Genomic DNA, 17,185 nt, shown 5'->3' on the forward strand with positions numbered 1-17,185 from the left:
GAATGGAGCTACAGTGAATTTACGAAATCGCTTCAATAATTTGTAATAGCCCTGTACATATCATTGCTGATCGTATCACTTGCATGAGTTTCATTTTTTAATCAGACTGTAATAACAGAATCGAAAAAAAACCATAAAATCCAATATGGAGTCTCAGCGACTGGACCCGAATGCCGTGGTATGCTACTCGTTATTATTGTTTCGGCCGAGCTGTTCGTAACGGTAAGTCATGTTTAACCCTACCAATAACGACGGTTGAGGGAGCAGGAGCGGGGAGGAGAGGGGGTGGGGATACTTTACGCCCATCTTTTCTACCAGGTTCTGCAATTGTTTTAAATTTTTTCCGTTGAACTTAATCAGAAAATTTAAGTGTAATCGATGTGATCATGAAGTCTGTCTCTGCCCCTGCACGTCAGTGTCGGTTTAAAAAGTATGTTGATAACTCAAATCTAAAAAATAATTAACGAAATAGATTTGAAGAGCATGGGATTTGTTATGGCTGCACCAGGATGTGGCCACCCAACAACAGTCGCAATTGAGGTTGGTGAAAGAAACAAGAAACTAAAAAATGAAAAATCAGAGAAGTGTAACGTTACAATAATATTTTTAACTCGTAACAGACAAGATACCCTTACAGTTCACAAGATTTCGAGCAAGCGTGACATCATTTTGACGTCACACGCTATGTCGAAGACGAAAAGAGCTGTCTAGTGACTTTCGCGATTGTTTGCTTCACAATAGGTGACGGAAACCTGATTTTCTAGACGATTAACATTCATGTCAAGCAGAGAGAACTGGAGTTAACGCTTTTTCTTTACTGCAGTGTATGTTAACCTCGAAGTTACATCTTTTATAAATGTGTAAATTTCTGCTCTGGGTGCATTGGGCTGTGTGTAAGGGGGATATTAAAGTGTTGGCAAGATTTTCAGAAACCTACTGAAAAAGTGGTACTATTTTCCCAAATATGCCTTCATCAGCGCCGAAAGTGCGAAAAAAAAAAAAGGCTGGAGCCAACCCACACTGAATCCAATAACGTATATATTTGCGCTCTAGTTCCAACACAAAGTAGTTCTCTTCAAAATCCATCAAATCCAAGACCATCAAATGTACATTCGTTGCGCAGATAATATTACAGCGAAGTAAATGTATTGTCTTACATTTGACTTGAAGAGCCAAGCAAATTAAGTAGGTGATTACATGAGCATTACGTTGCTGTTGTAAATATTTACCAAATACGGTTTTAATGCGTTACCAGTGTTTTCTGGTTTATGTATGGTACTTCCATTTAAGTTTACGATAAGTAAAAGTTGCATTCGTAAACAATTACGGACTAATGCTAAAATAGAACATAACAGACATAAAAATTTCCTGTCAGCACAGGAGGGAATTGCATGACTACTTGAAGTATATTACTGATCCCAATTTTATTGACTGTTTCAAAAGCTTTAAGAGAACTCTGTCAGAAGTTATTTAGAAAGTAAAAAAGAATTGGGAAATGACAAACTTTTTTGTGAATCTAGGAATAAAACTAAAGCAACCTGGCAGGTTATTAAAATAGTATTGGGTGCCAGTCAGATAATGACAGCAATATCAAACTGAATGAAAAACGCGGTAAACTAACTGATTCGCAGCAATTGATAAATACACGTCACATCAATCAGCCAGACTGTAAGAGAGTAATGTACATAGATATTCATGTAAAGACGTTTTTATGCATTCAGTGACACCTGAGGAACTATTTAACATTATAAAGTTGTTATTACCAACAAATTGTGATAGGGTATTATTAATTTACTCTTTCTATAAAATTAACAGCTCCTTAGGACGACTTGTGGTTTTATACAGTTGTTGTAAATAAAATCAATAAAAGTAGCGTACTTTAAACTTAGGATGTTACATCGTGCTTTGTGAACATGATCTGCAGCAAGATTAAAATAAACACATTTCTTACATACGTAATTTCATTACCACCGCTCTGTGAGAACATCTATTTCTAAAACGAAGGAGACAAAGCTTTTTTACTTCCATTACGCCGCTCGATTTTGGTGTCCAATCTTTGTGCCTTCAATTTACAAGCTACCTTACACGCCGATCTATGTCTGAAGGAAACCGGCAAAACTTATAGCGCCCACATCTGCTATTGTTTGAGCAGTTTGGAACTGCGCAGCTAACCATTTGGCGCCGCGGAACAACAAAATGAAGAACAATTCACTGATTCACTTTCCTACGCCACGCGAAGCTTGCAACACTGTCCTCGGATTGGGATTCAAAATGGTGGATTGTTCAGCTCGGTATATCCAGTTCTTTAGTGGGACTCAGTAGCAGACTGGTGGTTGAGAGTCATATTTTATTAGACTTCGGTTACACGTATCTTCGTTGACAATGTGGGGCAGTCGTGCCCATCTGTGGCGCAGCCCCATCGACCTGTCGTCCGCACCTACTAGAGGGCAGCAGGTTGCATCCTGTGCATGGCAGTCTTCCCTCGTATCCACTATGGCCAGCAGGTAGCTGTCTTCAGCGCCCGTGAAGAGGTACACCCATCAGGGCCCTGTGTTGTTAATGTCAAGCTGGGCAGTGGCCGGTGGTCCGTCAGTGGGCCAAGACCATGACATTGGCGTTTCTTCTTCTTTCTGTGACTGCATTCTGCTGTTGAGCACCCGCATCTAGGAGATTCAGGCCCAGCCTGCAGTATTGCCGGCCTCTGTGACTGAGCGGTTCTAGGCGCTTCAGTCCGGAACCGCGCTGCTGCTACGGTCGCAGCTTCGAATCCTGTCTCGGGCATGGATGTTTGTGATGTCCTTAGGTTAGTTAGGTTTAAATAGTTCTAGGTCTAGGGGACTGATGACCTCAGATGTTGAGTCCTATAGTGCTTAGAGCCATTTGAACCTGCCTGCAATACACTGTGGAGACGAGGGAAGACTGCCATGCAGAGGATACAACCTGCTGCCCTCTAGTAGGTGCGGATGACAGGTGGTTGGGGCTGAGTCATCAAGGCCACAGGCAGACGTAGTGCAGAAGGCGGCTGGCCCAACTTGTTCTCTAACACATGGCTGCAGTTGGCGGTGCCTAGTTATCTTGTCATCTAGTATGGTCACGGCTTCGTGATGGTACTGTCAGACTCCGAATGAACACGCTATTTACAAGGGTCACTCCAAAAGAAATGCACACTATTTTTTAAATCCATATTTTATTCTACATGTTTGAAAGTTTTACAGTGTGTAGATACATTCTTTAGGAACAATATTTTCATTTCTCCACATAATTTCCATCCCTCTCAACTGCCTTACGCCATCTTGGAACCAGCGCCTGTATACCCGACCGGTAAAATTCTGGACCATCCTGTTGGAACCACTCACTGTCAGTCGAGGTTGAAGTTTCACATATGCATCAGAATTTATGGTGGTTCCACTTGGCACGATGTCCACAAGCAAGAGTCCTTCGGAATCGAAAAACATCGTTGCCATAACTTTTCCAGCAGAAGATTTGGTTTTGAATTTTTTTTCCTTGGGTGAATTTGCATGATGCCACACTGATTGCCTCTTCGTCTCTGGTGAAAAATGATGGAGCCATGTTTCATCACCTGTCACAATTCTTCCAAGAAATTCATCTCCACCATTCTCATACTGTTCCAAAAGTTCGCTGCATACCGTTCTTCTTGTTTCCACAAACCTATTTTAACGCCAACACTTTCAGTATTCTGCAAACACTTCCTTCCCCGATCCCAACGTAGCGTCACAATTCGTTCTCTGTGATGCTTCTATCAGCAGTCACCAATTCGTTAACTCTCTGCACATTGTCTGGAGTGTGTGCAGTACGAGGCCTGCCGCTGCGAGGACAATCCTCAATACTGCCGTGCCCGCTTTCATCACGTAACCTGCTTGCCCAGACTTAACTGTACTGCGATCGACAGCAGCATCTCCATACACCTTTTTCAACCTCTTGTGGATGTTTCTCACTGTCTCGTTTTCACAGCACAGAAATTCTATGACATTATGTTGCTTCTGACGAACGCCAAGTGTAGCAGCCATCTTGAAGACATGCTGTGACGGCGCCACTCACGGGAACAGGTTGAACTAATTTTGAAAACAAGCTGTAAGGATGTATCTACACGCTGTAAAACTTTCACACATGCATAATGAAAACTGTGTTTTTACAAAAATAGTGTGCATTTCTTTTGGAGTGACCCTCGTATGTGGTTCTGGGGAGCAGTTGTTGCACTATTACCCAGCCCCCGACCACATAGCTCATAACGTGGTTCTTGCCCTTCTTTTGTTACATCACCCTGCCCACTCTGGCCATAACCACTGCGTAGTGCAGGTTTTTCCGATCGCGGATAGCCCATCTTGCAATCATGTTGTGTACGTGTTGCTATAAACTGTGTGTTACCACACTGTGCATACCAGTCAGCAGTAGCTAATGCAATGCTTGACGGCCCTCACAAATTCCTAAAAGTTTCACTTAAAACTAAGTAGTGTCGCTACATTGCTCCTCTCCATGGAGAAGACCCATTCCCATAGGTCTTGCTCAGTACCTACTTCCACTATTGATCTGTAACATAAGTGGCACACTCATAAGATTATATCAAACTCGCATTTTAAACACAATGCATTTACTACATTAAGTTTTACAGCCACTTCCCGTCTTCCTTAAGCTCTACGAATTCATTCTCCATCTCTTGCATAGCAGATACAGTCCACTAGAACCTTGGATTTCCAATCTGCTCACCGTCTCATATAAATAAAAGCGACGCAAAGCAATGTCAGAGTCACTGTGACGCTAGGAATTGGGACACTCGAGGCTAAGGTTACCTATTGTACCATTCTGACACGGTTCAGTGTGCTGCATTAGCTGTTGATCACCCTCGCTGTGTGCTGTCATCTGAGTCAGTGAATGAACTATACTTGGTCCTCAGGTGTCGTTCAGTTATGTAAATTTTGCTTCGGCACAATCTCTAACGGCTTGTCTCTCCAGTACAGCTGCAGTTGCGTTATGTTTAAAAGAGTAACTCCCTTCATTGTAGCTGGTAAATGAAATGTGGATCCCAAAAATCATACATAGCTCCATTAATCAACAACACACTGTCTCTTAACTCTAAGTGTTTGCCTTAAGTGAGCTTCTCTTGTTCATAGCAACTTGCCACCACTATTATATCGTCAAGCACCAGGTATACTCAATGTATACATGCTTGCTATCAGTACGGCTTTGGTTGCATCATCTTAATGGTTACCACCTTACATTGACGTTGCTTTAGCTAACCCTCGGTCCTTACCGTATGCTGATCTCCATCTTTCATTATCTGTAACACACCATCCTCTTTTATCTGCACAAACTTCCCCACGCTTTTCAGCCTTACTGTATAGGCGTGCACTGTGTAACACCTAACAGTGTGTGCTTGTCTGCCATCAAGCCTTCACTGACACATACATCTGTGCACTACCCATTCATACTTCCACAGTAGCTCCATGGTACTGGAAAAATAAGTTCTGACTGCTAGGCTCTGCTACTAATTGTCGTTCAGATGGTAATTGTTTCTGCACTTCCCTAACCCCTTCGGACATTGTTCGGGTGACAATAGAACGAACTCAATTGCCCATGTAGTGCCTGATGAACGGTTTCCTCCAAGCTCGTTAGCTCCGCTCTTGCATTCCAGATACTATCTCCCAGTGACTGCAACAATCTTGTTAGCGTTATTCTTGCATCTAACACTTTCATCCACGCTTGAACCGCCTCTAAGTCCCAGTTTACAGTACTAATTGATCCCCTGGCGTAATCCATTTCCTCTCTAGCTAGTTGTCAAAGCATGCATGTGTCATGCAGCGCGCCATTCCCCAAACTTAATCCGTGTGGAATGTCACTCTGCAGTTGCCCGATTTCTTTCGCCAATTCCGTTGTGCCTTCAGCTGTCTTATTCAGTTCACTCACTTCGTTTGCATCCGCTGTCCCAAATATTGTCTTGAGTATCCTTCCTCCCACATCTAACTGACCTGTTTCTTCCGTCTGTAATTTGTACGATACTACTCTTAATAGTTCCAGCATCCACACGTTCGAGCACAGTACGCCTCAAGCAACTTTCTGTGCTCTTCTGACAACTGCTCCAGCGCTGTATTACTACTTGCTGACTGTTGTAAACCCGAAAACATCTCTTCCAGCTTCGTTATTTCGTTCCGTAGTTCCCAAACACTAAATACCAAACTCATCGTCCGCTTGAGACTAGACAATACCGCATCCTGCTGCCTGGAAAACAAAACTCCTCCTTTCAGGAGATGATCTCGCAGTGGCCCTACTCTGTCTGAGGCAAAAAGGTACAGCACCGCCAAAACTAACATTCTCGCTTCCTCACCCCGCCCGAACTGAAACCTGAGGAAAGGGACCGTTATCATTTCCCCTCCGCCCAGAAACCTGCTTCTATCTCTGAGCAGCATTTCTCACACAACAATTAAAGATAATCCTTATCTTCACATAAACATATGTCAACACACGATTACTTTAACAGTGTACATAACACAAAAAATAAAGCCGCAGGAGTCATAAAATATAAAACATATTGGCTGCCTCCTTGGCCTTAAGGAATATGGTATACTAGGTACACGGTCCTTCTCCTGTTGCTCGCTTCTCTGCTACTTATTTTTTGCTCTTTTCTTTCGTTCTGCCGATATTCCCCCTGATATCGATCCTACTGCACCCTTGAATAGTCATAAGCATCTGGCATATACAGTCGTTGACCTCAGTGGCAGCTGTAGCTTCAAATTCACAGGTGACGTGGTTTCAATAAATTGGGCGTAACTCGTCATTTTTCACACCAACTAACATTGTCAGAGGGGGAAAGACGTCATAAGTGAGCGATAAAAATCTTAGGATTGACCAGTGATCAAACCCGAGACATTTAGATTTTTTGTTTACCGCAGCTCTCTAGATAAGCTGGTAAAAGAAAGAGAAGATCCGGTCAGAATAGCAGGACCATGTTTACGTCTGAGACAGAGACGGAGAGGATAAAAGTGTACGTTTGCAGTAGCCTTAAGCCCAGTAAGCTCTCAGACACAAACCTGCGACTCACTGTCGCAAAGCTGCAACTCATATGAGTTCGTAGCATTGCATCTCGAATCCGGTGCTTGCAGTACATTATTTCCCAGGCATTATGAATTCTACGCGAAATGGGATTCTCAGACCCGGCATTGCGGAAGATTGCCAGGGCGGACATAAATCAGAGACAAGCAACAAGTAAATACCGCACTGTGTCACCATGCAATGTACAGTCTAATAAGTTACCGCATAGCACATATTGCATAAATGGCTTAATGCATGTGCAGTCACCCAGTGAGTGTTTTATAGTGGTATTGCGGCAGTGTGTCCCCTTTAAGTATGGAGTGTAACTGCAAAGAAATTGTGCAACTTACAGGTTTTTACAAAGAAAAAAGCAGAAATTGTGGTATCCTAAGGACAATAAATATCACATAAAAACAAAACTAAATGGTGACTGCCATTGGGTCGCCAGTGATGTCGCATGCGAAACCTATGAAGCGAAGAACAATATGCATACATCGATGACAATAGCAGATATATTTTGAAAATCTTGAACAGGTACATGAAATTCATAAAGGAATCTGCCGCTGGCAAAAAGTTTGCTTGATATTGCAGTTGTGCAATCTGTGTCCATTATTCGTGGTTCATATACAACAGATGTTAAGTCTTCGAACGACAACGGGAAAGACGAAATTCAACTGTTCAGCAATAAATGCGGCATTTGCAATCTTAACTTGCTCCAGCTGCGAGGTTGTGTCGTTCCAATTTGAACCACTATGCACGGCGTGGCGTAGCTCCGTCCAAAATAAGTGAGCCTGAACCCTCTACTCCTTTGACGTACCGACAACTGGGCAGGCTGCTGGTGCGACCCAGTGCTGCGTCCTTTTCGGGGCGGGCGCTGATAACCGCGCAGTTGAGCGCCCCAAATACATCATCATCATCATCATCGCAAATGTGATGTGCAGGGAATGCCCTACTGTGGAAAGCTGTATGAAACTCCTGACAGAATTATCTCCATCACGTCTGGCGCACTTGCAGCTGTCAATCGGTTTCATAGCTATAGCGATTCTGAGTCAGTGATATGAACTGGTGAGATTATGTCAGCACTATGTGCATATCTCTCTTGCCACTTGCATTACCGTTATTGAGAGAGAGAGACCAGCCTCAGCTAGTGTTCTGTTTTCAACAACTGGTACAGTATCAACATTATGTTGTTAAGTTCACACTTCAAACGCTGATGCGATGCTATGGCAATTTCTGTCAGTGAGTTCACTTTCATCGCATTAGACAGTGAAATGTGTACTGTCGTCGGTTTTTATAAGTATAACAGATCACAAATTATGATAGATTACAAGATGGGAGCTTACTATTGGCATAGGTCGAAACCAAAAGCGGGTTTGAAATACGTTAACACTGTGTTCATTCTCGAGCCCTCCAGAACATTGAAAGGTACATCACCAATAAATACATAAACACAGTGTATTTCAGTAATGAAGTAATGCTAAACATACGAAACTATCATTATTCCTAGCTATTCATTTTCCACGCTTCCGCCGTATATAGTTTCAAAGCCTTTTTTTTACACTCTTGCTCAGAAAAAAAAACAGAACACCTTGAACGACTAGAGATAGGACGTTCATTATCACAGGACATGTACATTAGTACGAGGGTAATCCCAAAAGTAAGGTCTCCTATTTTTTTATAAGTACATAGACCTGTTTATTTCTGCAATGGTTTACATCAATTTACAGCTTGAACATTTAGCTATTTTTCGACATAATCGCCATTTCTGTCAATGCATTTTTGTAGACGCTGTGGCATTTTTTGTGTGCCCATGTCATACCAGCTCGCCGCCATGCCGTTCAGAAAGTTACGAACCTCTTCTTTCACCTCGTCGTCGGAGCTGAATCGCTGGGACCACAAGTAACGATGACAGGTACTGTGAGACTCTGAGAAAACTCAAACGGGCAATCCAGAACCGTAGAAGAGGAATGTTGAGCAAGGGTGTACACATTCTCCATGACAACGCTCGCGCACACATCGCTCAGCAAACCGTTGCTCTCCTGCAACAGTTTCAGTGGAACATAATCACCCATCCACCCTATAGTCCTGACCTGGCGGCCAGGGACTATCACCTGTTCTCTAGGTTAAAAGAGCATTTGGCCAGAAAGTGATTCAGCTCCGACGACGAGGTGAAAGAAGAGGTTCATAACTTTCTGAACAGCATGGCGGCGAGCTGGAATGACATGGGCATACAAAAAATGCCACAGGGTCTACAAAAATGCATCGACAGAAATGGTGATTGTGTCGAGAAATAGCTAAATTTTCAAACTGTAAACCGATGTAAACCATTAGAAATAAACAGGTCTGTATACTTATAAAAGAATAGGAGACCTGACCTGATTTATTTTCTATTACAGTATGACTATAAGCAACACTCTGAATTTGACTCAATTACCTGACACTCAGTTATCCGGTCAGTCAAAATCTCTACGCAACTGCCACTAGGTTCATACTAAAAACTTCAGAATCATTAAAAGTTGATAAATGAACAGTGCTATTAATCCATTCTAATAACAGCTGATTTCTGTTGAAGAATGATATAGAGGCCAGCATCGCCATTCTTAGAAGTACTCCCTCCTTTTGTACATCTTGAATAGACTATTTACATCTGAAACCAAAATATGTAAACAAATGATCATATAACATATTGTTTGCCGTTTACTGGTAACATGTAACTAATTATTTAATTTCTACTCCAAATTATGACCTTGATAAAACCTCTTATATATGATGAAAGGATGTTTGACAGAGGTGGAGTTTTGTGGCTTCAGTTGACTGGTTTGCATTTTTCATTCAGCTGCAGACTGTAACAAACTGCCGATCGTTGCTCAGCCGCCCCGAAAAGGATGCAGCACTGGGTCGCACCAGCAGCCTGCCCAGACACCTTGCAGTGAGCCCCTTAAAACTGAGGTACAGCACCTAAAACCAGCCTGCTGTTATTTCTTTTGTGTATTTAGAGCTGAGGCTGACAATGTGAGTGGTTTGTTCATAGTGCACCTGTCGTCACACCTCCACGAAGACAAGCCGTTGTACAGAGGGCGCCTTCGAGGCTCTACAGAGCCCAATCGGGTGCAGTGTCACAAAATAACAACACAGCCAAGTACTGTGGACCAAACACCTGCATTGGGCCCGAGTTCATCGTTCGTTCTACTCATCCCAGCAAGTTTATTCAGCTGCCTGTCAGGTGTACGGTATGTAATCTTCATACAATAAGTAGTACATGTAATTTAACTGTATTGTAAATGCTTAGTACAGAATTACAGTAACTTTTCCAGCCTGAAGTGTGAACCCAATCCTTACACACGTGTTCACTATGTGGCACAAAAAATTTTACATAAAGAAGGTCAAATTGGCTGGCAAGACAAACAGCTGAATCAACAGAGTTTTGTATCTTTTAGTAGCTAGTTAAATATGGCTACAAAATCCCATAATTTTACAGTCAGTGGTTTGCTTTCTGCACATGGTTACACTCGTTACCAGTTATAGCTCTGTGAATAGTGTGCTGAGGGACTCATTTTTACTTGTATTAGATTGGGCATTGGTGATCATTAATCACACTTTCCCTGCCTTAGTACATCTTTCTTTCCCGAGTCCTGAGAGTGCGTATCTACTTATAGGGTGATTCGTCATGGACCATTTTTTGCTCTGAATACTTATGAAAGATGTTTAATGTCATCTGGTATGTCGCATGTTTGTTGCTTTTTTTAACAATGGTGTTTCAAGTTTACTGTTTTCCAGTATGAGAAGTTGATTGGTTAACCTGGCATGTGATATTTATCCAAGTAATCAGAAACAGCTTTCAAAAAATTATTCCCATTTCTCAGGTGCATACAGTACATCTTTATTGTGGTGAACAATGAATGACATAGTATATCAGTTGAGATCACATTTTTGTGCATTCAGTAGTTAAAGAAAATCCTGTGCACTTATTAGTGATGTAACATGTATTTTAATTTATGAAGAATTTCAGATATGACTCATTCCACATCATTAAGGTTTATTGTACAGTGGAGCCATGGAACATGAAACTAATTACAGTTCTTCTGAGCACAAAACTGCGCTGGTGGAGTATTTATGTCAGTGTGTTGAAAACAACATGGGTGTTGGGATTTTCCAGTAACCACAATTGGTAGTTATGAGTTTCACTTGCATTACAACAAGCCGTTAATGTTACGTACTGTTTCTGTTGCTTGTAACCATGAGCTTCCTTCTCTTTGTTGGCAGCTAATGTTTTTGAAGGAAGCATCTTGTAAAAGAGTCCTGTTTGATCAGCATTATATGAGGCATCAGCATTTAAATCTTTTTCCTCTGTTATCTTCCATATCTTGCTTACAAACTCATCAGATCCTTATTGTTAGCTGAGTGGCTTTCCACAGTGACTGCCAGCTGCCGAATACCAAGTCGTTTCTTCCAGTTTGATAGCCAACCTTTGCTTGCTGCAAACAAGTTACTACTGCCAAGTCATTTGCTAAATGCAGCTTCTTTTTCATTTATAATGGAGCCACCGACTGGAATTCCTTTACTGCGTTGTTGTATGAGCCATCCTTAGACAGCTATGTCCAGTTTTTCATTCTCACTCTTTCGCAGAACCTTCCATTTTCCCAAATCACCATCCATTTGTACTGAGTACTGTCAAATAACATCATCTTTCTTTTTGATGTCATAAATAGTTGCTTGTCCAACATTGAACTCAGCAGCAATGGCTTTCTGCGAAGAACCTCGATTTAACTTATCTAACGAGTTTCTGCTTGAGGTCTAGTGTTTCCTTTTGAAAGACATGATTCCGAACTGTAAAGAAAGTTACAATTTCAAATACATTATATAAAGCATTGTTTAACTGAGCATTGTTGTGCATGATAATTCATTGTGCATGCGTTTTTGGATGTGCACCAGATTACTGAGAGGCCGGACTAATGAGAGCCGGATTAGCGAGAGTCTAGTGTGTTCTAGCTGATCCCTTCTGCTGAATAAATACTTTGTTTACTTTAGCTACCTTGCACTAAAAGATATTTGTTTGAGAGAGTGCAAAACATGCCAAATGGAGCTTGATGATATTTTTTTTGTGTGTTAACCCAATCTTAACCTTTATCCAGCTGTATCTCAAGAAATTTTTTCTATAGTTTATGTCCATTGATGTCTACTTCTGGTGCTTCACGAAGTCACTTGCAGCTAAAAAGAGAAAAAGAATACTATTATAAAAGATGTATGAAATCGTATTGTCTGTGTTCATTTTAATTAAACATACAGGATTCTTATCATATGGAAAACTGTTCATATTGCTGACTTTCTAGGTAGTAACAGCATTTTTTATAATTTCTCTTAATCTGTAATTCTACATGAGAACAATTTTTGCATTTTTCTGCTGTGGATATTATGTTTAACAGTATTTTTTTAAAATTAAAGGTTCCTCAGAAGAGAAAGGTGATAGTAATTCTGCTTAATGGACAAAAACTTGAACTCATCTGTGACTCAAATGTGACAACAGCTGGCCAGGTTTTTGAGGTGAGCCTATTGCATCTAATGAATAGTTGCATATTGATGTTTGTGAGGTACAAATAATGTGAGCATTTGTGACTATGTTATATTTCAAATTGTGTTAAAAGTGTGTTTTATGAACTTCAACATTATGTTAAATGTGATAGAAAGGAAGGAGAATTAAAATCTTCAGACTGAACACAACACTATAAAGAGAACTGAGAGCTTGTTATCAAACATCTTTTTCACCATCGCAGTACAGGTCTGTGAGAGATTTCAAAGATAGTGGAAAAAATTGAAAAGAAATTATGTATTTAAAGTAAGTCATCTTGTGATAAGGAGACAGTCATCTTGTGATAAGAAACTTATTGTATTGTATTCTACTTTGTTCTATTCTATTCTACAGGGTTGGCCATAAGTCGGTTGTCACTAGCAATCCTTAGACTTTGTTTCATCCAGTGCAGTGGAGGTCAGCTGTGATCATGACTAGTGTGTAGCACCCATAAGTCAGTTTGAGGTTATGTTGGTTGTTGTTACCTGAGATACAATAAATGGAAAGTTGGCTACAGAACATCGTGTATTTGTTTTGCAGACATGGTGGAACATGGCACTATAATTACAGTGATGTTTGTGATTTATTTGTGGAACATTTTCCAGACACCCAACCTCACTCTTCTTGATGAGGTATTTTCAAATTAAATTTAAGATTTGGAGAGACTGGCCTACTCTAACAAGGAAGCTCCACTGCTGACCCAAAGTCTTTTACTACAGGCAAGAATCTTCAAGTTGTTGCATTATGTTTTATTGCAATCACCAAGCAAATCTCAAAGCAAATTGGCCAAGGAGTATGGAATAGCAAGAAAGAGATTGCCAAGGATTCCGAAAAAGCTGAATTGAGTGCATATAGGCCTAATTTAGTTCAAGGCCTAAATGAAGATGATCTGGAGAGACGTATGGAGTTCTCTGAGCTGTACACAAATCTGACTAGAAGCCAATCTTAAGTTTTACAAAAGCATTCCTTGGAGCAACAAAGTGTCTGTTAAGGTGAATTGCAGAATAAACAGACACAACTGTGTCTACAGAGATTCTATGAATCTCCGCAATGTGATGGAGTTAAACTTTCTTGGCATGGGTGTATATAGGCAAGGATTTTCAGCAGTGGGCTGTTTGGGTCTTATTTTTTTAACGGTACTGTCAAATCTATAAATTATCTAGGTATCGTCCAGTAGATATTATAACTGGAAAATAGTCAACTTTTTGAACACCTGCACCTGATAAAGGAAAAGTTTATATGACTGCTGCATTAGGGAGTTACTGTGAATGACATTCAAAATGAAATCATTGATGAATGTATTGTCATACAGGGTGCTGCTGAATGACCTCCATGATTCCCAGATATGCCATCTACTGTATGAGTTTTTCAGTCTCGGATGTACTAAAAAATGAAGTTTATTTCATCGAGATTCGTATTGTTGAATATTTGAAGGAACAAATTCTGTCAGAATTTAGAAACCTACATTACTGGAAAATTTGCAACAAAATTTGTAAATCAGTTTTGAAGAGATGCAAGGTTTGCTTAGAACAGCATGGGAACCATTTTGAACACCTGTTGTAGGTTCATCGAACTCTACATTTATGTCTGAATTGATAATAAATTTGTATTTTCATTTGTTTAGCATTACTGCATCAGACATGTTTTTGGAAACTAACTTATGGCCCATCTGGTATATTCAGGTGTAGATACGAAAGCTTATAACATAATGTAGCAGAAAGATGCATTGTGGTGAAAATGTCAGTTCGCAACAAGGTATTTGTCAACCACACATTATACAAGGAACTGGCCATATGGCAGAGGTATTTCATACAATTACTAGCCAACCTCTCCCATGTTCCACTCACTAATGGAAGGAAGAAAAAGTAGTTCTGTGCTCTTGTATGTGACCTTATTCTTCTGTCTTGTCCTTATATTTCCCACACAAAATGCTGAATTATAGCAGTAGATCTGGTTTGCAATGATTTTAATTATGTGTTGGCCATTCAGTGGTGCAGTTAGTACTGTCCAGAACTATTTCACAGTCTGTCTCAATTACTGCTTCTGATTTGCACAAGAACAAAAATTTTGCAGTGATAAATTCCATTTGATTTTCTGGTCCTCAAGTTTGCCTGATATGAAACATTTGGAGCTCATCTGAATTGCCACTCACTGCAAGGTAGGCAAGGTGCATACATTTTGTGATCTGTGTATAGATGTATATAGTCTGATTCATGAATGATGGCAGTTCACACAAGTCCAGGCATGGATGGGTTTCGAATTGCTGCTGGTTCCAAGTGATAGTTACAGTACGTGCGTACATGTGCTTTCCTCTTGAAAAAGTGTGTATCCTGCAAATTACATCTCTCACTTGCTTATGTAGAATTTGTGACTTTCCACTATTGTCAGAGATGACAAAGTGCAACAAATGGAATAAAATTCTGTAAATAACTTTCTACAATCAAGTTTAATGTTTTAGTTGTCTGCAAGACTCGCAGTAGAGCCCTCAGAACACCACTGAATGCTCATTGGCTGTCCAAGAATGTATGAAGTAAGTGCATAGAAGTGGCCTAAATGTGGCTGCCATCATTTGTGACTCCAGCTACAACTCTGTCTACCATTGACAACATACCTAGTACTTGCATAAGGGGCAGTCATATGAAAATGAGACAGATGGAAAAAAGTAAGTAAACTGTTTATTATTTCACAAGTAATAACCATAACTGTTAACATACTTATCACACTGTGAGACAAGGTAAACAGTGCCTTCATGGAAAAGATTTGTGATTGCCCATGGAACCATGATTGTACCCAGGCATGCACCTCTTCAACCGAAGCAAATCAACAGCCATGAACTTCTTTCTTCAGGGCTCTAAAAAATGGAAATTGCATGAGGAGAGATCAGGACTGTGTGGAGGATATGTAAGAGCTTTCCAATGAAACTTCTGCAGCATAGTTAAAAGCACAGGCACACCAGCTCTGGGAAAATCATGATGACCCTTTTCTCTGAGTGCAAGTGCTCACTAGTGTCTGACTTTATGAAACCCGGTGCTACAGTTAACGCACAGCTGTATGTGAACACTTCACAAAAACTGAAGCACATCATCAACACTAAATGCCCAGAAATGTTGACAGATGCCATAATTTTGTTGATGGTTAATGCCTGCTCACATGTTGCCAAGAGTGTTTTGACTACACAGCAGATGTTTCACCGGGAAGCCCTTACATTTCTTCCATATAGTCTCAATCTCTCCCCATGCGATTTCCATATTTGTAGAGCCCTGAAGAAAGATATTTGTGGTTGTGATTTGCTTCAGATGAACGGGTTTCTGCCTAGATACAATCATGGTTCCATAGGCAACTGCAAACTTTTCTCCATCAAGCTATTGACCATCTTCTCTCACAGTAGGATAAATGTATTAACAGTTAGAGCAATTACTTCTGAAATAATAAACATTTTACAAACTTTTTTCCATCTGTCTGTTTTTCATTTGACTGTCCCTTATAAAGTCTGCTGTCTGCCTGATGAATAAAAATTCAAAGTTCTCTCCACTCATTTTCCCTCTGAAATAATTCATACTTTATTATGCTTATCCTGTGTTGTTACCATGTGCTTCATTATTCTTATTTAAATCCATGCCATGATGAATTGTAACTGTTTTGCATATTGAATGCGAACCATTTTGTTATTAAATGATTGGTCATAATGGTTAACTTATGTGTGATGTAAACAAACAAAACAAACAGTTAAATTGTTAGAATGATATTTTAACATAAGAGCAATCACTGATACTGATGGAAATTTCTAACAGTTTTTTGCTGTCTTTTTTTGCTGTATTTCAGATTAAAAGTTTTGGCTTGTGAAGTTGTTTTCGGTCTAAATATAATTTTATGCTTTTCCTTAGGCTGTGGTGCGAAGTGAGAAATTAAGAGAGAACTTCACTCTAGGGCTGGCTGCTTTGCTAGGTGGAGACTTTGTTTTTCTGGAGAAAAACACACACCTTCGGAAAGTTGCCCCTCCAGCTTGGGGAAGAGATTCCCTTCCATCATGCAGCCTCACACTGTACCTACGCATAAAATTTTTCTTACCAAGCCTCCGGGGGATCAGGTAATTCAATATTATTCTCCTGTGAAACTATTTTGTATGGTCATATGAAATATTTATCTGAAGGAAATGTATAGAGACTGTTTATGATGAAACACTACTGATTAATTCTTTGGTTAACAGTAGTCCAGTATTTACTATTCACTCCATGGCTTTTCCTATCACTCACTTGATTATTATCATTTTACATCCATAGCAATAATAGAACCTGTAATGTACTGTTCCGCAGTGTTTTGGTGGTCATACAAATTATATTTTTAGCAGGGGCAGCTAGAATAATTAGTGTTCCTTCATATTTAGTTTGACTAACATTAATGCTATGCGTATTTACAATATTTTATGTAATTTAGCAAGAACTACCACAACATGTATTTCATAAGTGAAATCATGAGAAAGTTTCAGAGAATCAACTATGTTATAGACTTCTGTGTTTGTACTATGCTAATCTCGGTCGTACATTGCTACTTTTGTTTTCTATGGTCCTGACTGGA

At 40.2% G+C, this 17,185-nt stretch overlaps 1 protein-coding gene across 1 annotated transcript in view; it reads left to right on the plus strand.

Moving 5' to 3' along the window:
- The window catches only part of LOC124610072 (tyrosine-protein phosphatase non-receptor type 13-like), a 258,426-nt gene that overhangs the window by 120,922 nt on the left and 120,319 nt on the right, over positions 1-17,185 (plus strand). Inside the window, exons 3-6 of the mRNA XM_047140127.1 lie at positions 9,881-9,993; positions 10,076-10,274; positions 12,487-12,585; positions 16,495-16,697. Of these exons, the coding sequence (XP_046996083.1) occupies positions 9,881-9,993; positions 10,076-10,274; positions 12,487-12,585; positions 16,495-16,697 (614 nt within the window). The remainder of the gene's footprint in view (positions 1-9,880; positions 9,994-10,075; positions 10,275-12,486; positions 12,586-16,494; positions 16,698-17,185) is intronic.

Source organism: Schistocerca americana, chromosome 1 (assembly GCF_021461395.2).
Source record: "Schistocerca americana isolate TAMUIC-IGC-003095 chromosome 1, iqSchAmer2.1, whole genome shotgun sequence".
Classification (NCBI taxonomy): domain Eukaryota; kingdom Metazoa; phylum Arthropoda; class Insecta; order Orthoptera; family Acrididae; genus Schistocerca; species Schistocerca americana.